An 8208-nucleotide genomic window follows, 5' to 3' on the forward strand; every position below is an offset into this window, starting at 1 on the left:
AAATCAGCTGGACTGCAGTTGTTGTTCTGCTCTGTAGTTTAGAGAAGTGGAACAAGTCCTCCAACCGGCCGTGGTCAGAGTGATCCTCCATTCCAAGGTCTAATTTCCACTTTTTTGAGTTCCTAAAACAAGGAACTTTTCAATTTTCTTTTTCCTGAAAATTAACCAAAGGGAATAATCCTAACAATTGTTTCCTGTCATGGAGAGTTACGTGAACAGATTTAGGAAACAGAATGAAAGTATCAAAGCAGTAGAGGTATATACTGATAAAAGCTAAAATCTGCAGTTAGAAATGGCACAGATCCAAATGCACAGGAAGTTTGTTATCACAATTCTGACCTCATTCTTAACACAGTTAAGCTAAGGATATTATTTACATACATGTGAAATCTAATCCTGCTGCCCTGGAAGAGAAACTTCTCCCCAGGATCATAACAGCTCAAAATGCTTTGAGAAGTCTTATCTTAAACAAGGTCGTAGATGGAGACCCAACACCTTAGTGTTTACAGTCTCCGGCCTATGGAGAGGAAAAACGCTGCGGGTGGGCAAACAGCGTTTTCTGATCACTGGCTAACTGACAGCTGCAGGTCTATATTAGTTATAGCGAAACACCGTAAAACTTACAAAACACCAATACCGGCTGACACAACGCCTAATGTTTACTTGGTCTAAAAAAAAAAAAAATCCTACTTCCTGTTTACCTTAAACAAAGCAATAGCTTTATCAGTAAGACCTGAGTGGCTTGGCCAACAACCATGCCACTGTTATTAATGAGAGTACGTCTCTCCATACTGGATTGAACGGTCAGGTGAACGTCAAAGCCACAAGAAAAAATTCTGAGCATTTTTATTCAAAAAGACTGATAAAAATAAAAGATTTATCCACTTCAAACAAATTTACAAGAATGCTATGTTTATGTTTATTTACCTCCAGACTACCCATCACTGAGGCAGTAATACAGATTTCTTCAAAGACGAACGTCCACTTAGTAGTGGCAATTATTAACTCGCATTTCCCTCGTCATCGTTATGTAAACAGGCACAATAATGTCGCAAAACACACATGCAATCACCCATTTCCTTCTTCTAGTTGAGCATACACTTCTCAACAGTTGGCATCTACAGCCAATACACACAGCTCAAATTATCATCACAAAGCACACAACATTAGGACAAATTTGAGATTTTCCTCATTGTTAACATTTTACCGTGTTGACCGCTGACTTTGTGTCTCACACACATTTCTGCGTTCCTCAAAGTGAAATTACCGTTTATCTCAAAACGAGTCCTGTGGCTTTGAATACCAGCGCTTTCACTCTCAGTCTTTTTTTATTTTTTAAACAAGTCAGTGAACCTCATCAACTAAAGTTAAAGCATAACCTCAAGGTATTACTCATTGTAGTACCAGCGCTGTGTAGAAGCAGGAGACACAGGCAAAAGGAAAGAAAGATGCTAAACAGAAGAAAGAGGATGTGCAAAACAAGCCATGTTTATGCTTAATAAACCAACTTATTGGTGAAATTTTATCACAGGGATCACAGAGTTATTAAATAATTCAACTTCCCTCCACGTCAATGGTTGCCTAATATTAGCAATCAGTAACACAGTCCCTAATCATGTGACCAACCGCTAAACTCTGAGTAAACCAACAAATCCACATAAAACCTTAACAAACACACAGATAACGTCCAGATACACGACTCCTACAAACGACACAGACTAATGAGATATGCTTGTATAACTGGTTATCAACCTATCCCACATTCCTAGACTTATACGTATATTTTTGTATATATCAAAAGTTGATACACAGCTCAGCCTCATTAGGGTTTCTGTTTGCTGTCTTTAGTCTCAGGTTTTATGACACAAAGTTCACTGAAAAACTATTTCATAACGGTGAAAAATCACCAGCAATGGTTAACTTACAGATAAGTGATCATAGAGTTTAAAAATTAAAAAAAACAAACAATAACCTAGAGGCACAATTATAGACAAGCAATATGAACTACTACCTAGGAAACTGGATCTGTCACCAAGTATACAATAGAGGATATTGTATGTTGGGCAACTCTTGCAGCAAAGTGCCTAATCCAAGAGGCTGGCCGGCATAATGGCCTATTTATGAGTACGAGAGGTGGCAGGAGGGGTAAATTGGTTCAGGGTGGGGGTGAGCTGTGATTGGATGTTTCGGGAAACAAAATGCGACTAGACGGGGCCGTTTTAATAATGGAGGGAGCTCAGCGACGAAGCACGCAAGCTTTGTGATCATTTCGACACACCGTCACCCCGACCGTACGGCAACACACCGACGAATCTTTCAACGCGCAGATCAACGCGCGAGCCTTTATGACGTGTGAATTGAAGACATTATTCTTAATCTATTACAGATAACCATTCCCACAAGCACATCCCAATTACTTCTGGGCAGAGGGTTGAGTGAGGATACATGGAGGTCTACGGGTGGAAAAAACTAATTTCGTTAATGTTCACATTAAGAAAGTGTAATCAGGTTTTTTTTTTTGGAAGGAGGAAGTATTTGGGCACAGTTTGCAAAAGAAAGCGAATCGCAATTTTCCTGTCAGCTAACAAAAATAAATAAATAAATAAAAATGCAGACTGATCCTTTACCTCACACTTATAATTGTGTGCAGCAAAGACTCCACATGGCTTAAAAGTAAACTGCCACTGTTATAAGCCTTGAAAAGAAGAATCCAACTGCGCAAAGGAATTAGGAGAACAAGTGAAGACATGAAAAGAGAAAAAAAAAAGAAAACTATTTAGCATCCCTACATGAACATTACACAACACCATGGCAATAACGTCGCAACCCCAGAGTTTCATCATGATATCCTTACATGGCCGTATGCAATCGTGTTGCTAAATGCCTAAATAACAGCCACTCTTAGTACACGAGGGTCAAGAGGTTGAACATTTAATTGTGGCAGATGATACAACAGCAAAACTACATAAATCACGGTTAGAGCTGCATTCCTTCCAAGTAAGTGCCAGAACAAGGAAAAGAAAATTTCTCGAGACACAGAAGAAGGGCTGGCGGAGGGAGGCCAGTTCACTGCTTTTAAGGCTGATCAATAATAAGCTTGTGCAAGAGCACAGAGACACATTGAGCTTGGCATCACTTTCACACATGCACCGTTTCTAAAAAGGGCACAGGAAACCCATTAGACTGTAAACATTATGTTAAGCAGACACATTACACCTGTCTGCGTTTATGATCGCTCCTTGTGTGTTACTTCTTGAGCCTGAGGCAGCTACACTGCCAGTCTCACATGGGACAAAGTTTTTTAAGCTAAAGATTCAGTCAGTGAGTCACAGCGAGAGACGGGAGTCACCTCTCCGATAATAACGTGAATCATCATGCAGATAGATGCACTTTCTGAGTAACCTAAGACAGTTTCAAGTGCGGGCAATCAGTACAGCGATTGTTCACTGTGTGCAGATACAAAAAAAAACAAAAAAAAAACAACATAAGGAAACACTGAATATAGCGACTTAAAACTTGAAGAAATTTGCATTCACACCAACAGATCAACCCTTAAAGTCAGTTCAGTGGAGCTCAGAGGAGGAAAAGGCCCATTTCCACTGATGTAAAAATTAAAAACCAGTGCAACCAGTCACACCTTTTCCACTGGAAACACATAACTATGTTTTTGTAACATCTACATCAAGGACTTGTCTTCTTGGAAAGGTTCTTGCCAATCAAAACAGGCAACTTGTATCATGTTGAGTGACATCAGCAACCCTACATTTAATCTAAAAAGCACAACATAGTAGCCACTGTGCCAAAATGTGTCACACTGCAAAACGCCTGGCGCCGTCTTCACGAAAACCTCTGTAACTTTGCTCAGTTTCATTTCAGCAGCATCAGTCTTTGCACTGATAATATCCATATGTTGATTCATGGATCTCTGGAGTTAATTATCTACCTCAGCATGTTTTCAAAGGGGTTATATGCTATAAAATACAACAACAACAAAATAAAGCAAGGAAAAAAATCGAATTTATTTATGTTCCATCCTCATTTACTTTGCCAAAGTAGCATCATCTATAATAGTTACACCTCAGATAAAAGCCTCACAAGTGTTAGCTTTACTTTACTTCTCACTTTGAGAAAGGAACCTCAGTAAAACCCTCAGGGTTTTAGAGGTCAGGACATTTTAAGGCCATTTTATTTAAAGACCAACTGCTGCTTCACATTGACATGCTAAAAAAGCAACGGCAAAGCTACCAGTAAACATCTAGAGCCATACAACACCGTATTCTTTTGTTTGTGCTGTAGAAGTGGCGTCATGAAAGCATGCTTTGACTGCAACGGGTTTATAACTGAATCTCAACTGGAGTGCAGACATTAGGCAAACTTAAAGCTCAGGGGCCAGAATCGGCCCCACTAAAGACTCAAATCTGGCCCACTGGAAATGTGAAGGAGCGCGTATGTTTTGAACTTAACTGTGTTTTCATAGGTTTTACAGCTTTTCCTATCTATTAAAGACTGTCCACACCCACTACCATGCATACTACAGCAAAATAATTACCTAAGCGATAAGCAAACAAATACCAGGAAAGTTCCTATTATTGAGATTCCACAGTAAAAGCAAATTATATTTGATCCTTACAGCAGAGTCTGTGCATTATAACCGGTTTTAAATTTCACACATTTATCATGTAGTTTCACTGGTCAAGCCCATATAAGATCAAACTGGGCTGTATGTGGCCCACAATGACTTTACCATCCCTGGTCTAACGGGAAACGGTGCTAATGTTTCATGAGAAGAACAGCAGGGCGTTTCTACGGGTTGCACATTTAAAGGCAGCCCCAAGTTGGGATGCTTTACTTAACCAACTGGGTCAGTTCCTGAACTTTTGACCAACGGGGTGCACTTCTGTGTCAACATTTACATTCCACAGGGATAAGTGACAATGAACATGAGTGGGGCTGCATACCAGCCTTTATCTATTATACAAGGTGACGCAAACTGTTTGGGCCACAATGGAGGGCTAGCCAAAGCATGATCGTTTAGAGTTAGACAACTGCATTCATTAAGCCACATGCAACCTTCCAACTTCTCTGAGGGGCAAGACACAACCTGCACATGGGCAAAAAAATGCTCTTTGCTTACACACTGTGTGTGTGTTTTTAACTGTGTCTTTGCTGACCTAGTTTTTGGATAGTGAAGTACTTTTTTTTTAAGTCTGGCTGGAGTTATTGATAATAAAGCAGCGTAATTATCTTATGAGGGGTAATATTGTATTACACATAGAAAGTAGCAAGGTAGGTATATGCTGGTTGATTTGCAAGTTCTAGTTTGTAATGCTTTGTTGGCCGAATGTCATTACATCGAGTAAGTAAACAGTAATCTTTGCTTATTGTTGCTGTTACCTTAAATAATGGCCTTATTAGAAGGGTATGTTTTATGCATAACCTGTGGCAGGATCTCGGGCAGCTCGGTCACCTCCCGTTCCTGCTGTAATCAAAGTCAGCATGCAGAAATATGTGCACAACAAATACAAAACCCGGACCAACCCATGCGCCTGAGCTGAAAGATATTGTTACAGAAAGGGCAGCGCAATAGGTTTGAGATAAAAAAAGAAAAGAAAAGAAAAACTAGTCACTCAGGTTATCAGCCTGCACCACCACACATATTTAACTCTAAACTCCTTGGCTTTCTAAGTACCAAAGGTGTTCGTTGACATAAGGGCTCCATAACCGTTTAAAATGTGAAAGAGTTGGAGAGGAAGAAGGGGGTATACAAAAAAAATAAATAAATAAGTGAGCCCAGAGAAGCTCCAGCCAGGCAGGAGTGGTGGCTTCAAAGCGTGTAATTGCCAACTGCACAGGCTGTAACAGGACGGTGGAATTTGTGGACATGAGCTTTCCATTTTGTTCCTGCTGCAAATATCTCTTCAACTGCCAGGGGGGGGGGAAGTGTCCACCAAGAATTAGTGTAATGCATGTCTGTGGACTGCATGACATGAAATAAACAACAACAAGGTGACCAGGGTGGTTATTGTGCAGCTGGAAGAGCACAAACACACCTTGCTGTTGCTGTCTGCGAGCAATCCCTTTTCATGCTCTAAATATTAAGATAAGATAACCTTTATTAGTCCCACACGTGGGAAATCTGTTTTGTCACAGCAGGAAGTGGACAGTGCAAAAGTTATGAGGCAAAAATTAGGATACAATAAGAATAAATACAGTACACAACTGTACAGAATAGAATAAAATAAAATAAAATACTATATACAGTAGAATAAAATAAAAGGCTGATCTGATATTAAGCTGATCTCTGATCTTCGGTTACACTGCGGAGGTTTTATTGTTCTGGGGATTTTAATTACTCAAACGACACTGCCAGAGGAAATCTTACGGTAGCTAAACAAATGGTCACTAATGAGTGTCTCAAAAAGCTGATACAAAAAGTATCTTCTTGTCATCCGACCTGCTAAGTTAACTCTCAGCCAGTATTTCTTGAAAGCACTTGAACAGGTGGGACCGGACACTCAGCATTACGGCAATTCTGCTACACAGTATCATGTGTGGTTGAAAGGACACCAAAACAACTAAACGCAAGAGTTGCTTCTGAATGAGAAATAGAAGTGAACGCGTTGGGAACACCTGCTGTAGCGATTAAGCGAGCGGACAAGCACCGTGGAGCAGGCTCTACCACGTCAGAATAAAGGTCGTCTACTTGGAAAAGTATTAGCCGAAACACAAAATGTAGCCTGGAAACACAATGAAGATGAAGGGATTTGAGCCGCTTTACCCACCTCATTGTTCGGCCAGAGTGGAGATCCTCTCCTCGCAGGCAACTTTGGCTGACTTCAGGGGTGAAGCCCGGCTTGAAGAGTCAAACCAGCCGAATAAAAATAATATATATATATATATATATTTTAAAAACTTAGGAAAAAAAGAGGGGAAGAAAACCGCATCGACACCCGCGAATGGGGTAGCCACAAGCGGGATAAAAGAAGCACACCTCGACGATTTCCTGGTTGTGTGTGTTGAGCGGGAGGGGAGGAGGAGGAGAAGGAGACGAAGGAGGGGGGATACAGTAGTGAAGCGGGCTTGTCAACTCCAATCACTATCCCACAGTGGTTTCTACCATTTAAAGAGGTGAAACGAGAACCGGCGCGACTATGCTAAAAACTGAACGTCTCCTCTCACACTTTCAGCTGCTTTAGCGCTCTGTTTCTGGACACCGAAGCCGTACGCAGGCGCCAGGTTTTTCTCGTTCCCTCGGTCTCTCGGTAGGACTGTGTAAATTCATTGGAGTGTGGCCCAACCCGCCGGCTTCAAAGTAGGCTGCAATCCCATGGTGCGTTCAAGTCCTCTCCGTATAATTCACATTTAGGAGGATGGGTTTTTCCCTGGCTTTTAATGGCTTTTATTCTTGTTTCTGCGACCTAAAAAAACAACTCTCTCTCTCTCTCTCTCTCTCTCTCTCTCTCTCTCTCCCCCTATATATATAAGATTTTGAGCTATTGTATCAAAACTTGGGGTTATTATTATCTTCACAAGTTTTGACTTATTTGTGAACAACTTGAAATTTTGAAATTCAAAATTGTGACTCGAAAGTTCAAGTTATTATCTCAAAATTTGGGGGGTTTAGCTCAACATATCACAATACGTGTGTCAAGTTACTCATGTTCTCAGACTTGACTTGTTGAGAAGCCTAACTTGAATTTTCTACTTATTCATTCAAATTTTCGATGTAAATAAGTAAAAATTGTTAGTTTCATCTCAAAATTTGCAGTTAACATCACATCATTTCAAATTACATATGTGGAATTTTCAAATTACTGACTATATATCTCAAAATTTGAGTTATTTACTCACTCAAAAGATAGAGATTGAAATGTAAAAAAATATTATAAGAAAAGTAACAAATACATAAAGTCAGAAATTGTTCAGAAATACATGTTCAAGGTGGAACTGTTTGACAAGCATTGTTTTACACAAGCTTTACCTCCATGAGCAGTATCAGCATGCTAGTCTTTACTGCTACTACTTTTTGCTACTTGTGTTTTTCTGACAATATTTAAGTAAAATTATTTGCAGTGTTTACCTGTTTAGCATTCTTTCATAATGACACCAAACATTTCCTTTAACATGATGGGCTTCACTGTGTCTTTTAGCATACCTGCAACTTACACCACAGAAAGGGTAAGGGTGAGTATGTTTACATAAGAACTT

The 8208-nt window shown here is 40.0% G+C and overlaps 1 protein-coding gene across 4 annotated transcripts in view; it reads right to left on the bottom strand.

Moving 5' to 3' along the window:
- vaspb (vasodilator stimulated phosphoprotein b) overlaps positions 1–7329 on the bottom strand; it is a 34913-nt gene extending 27584 nt beyond the window's left edge. For 2 of the 4 annotated variants that reach the window (XM_085245555.1, XM_085245552.1), the window contains exon 1: positions 6783–7327. In XM_085245555.1, the coding sequence (XP_085101681.1) occupies positions 6783–6787 (5 nt within the window). In that variant the 5' untranslated portion in view covers positions 6788–7327. Of the gene's footprint in view, positions 1–6782 lie in introns of all 4 variants that reach the window. The other 2 variants (XM_085245553.1, XM_085245554.1) reach the window with 2 other exon arrangements.
- Between the last annotated feature and the right edge of the window lie 879 nt (positions 7330–8208).

The sequence above is a fragment of the Mchenga conophoros genome, linkage group LG14 (assembly GCF_057382185.1).
Source record: "Mchenga conophoros isolate Kocher_MC1m ecotype Shallow Benthic linkage group LG14, M_conophoros_male_GT1.1, whole genome shotgun sequence".
In the NCBI taxonomy this organism is placed as follows: domain Eukaryota; kingdom Metazoa; phylum Chordata; class Actinopteri; order Cichliformes; family Cichlidae; genus Mchenga; species Mchenga conophoros.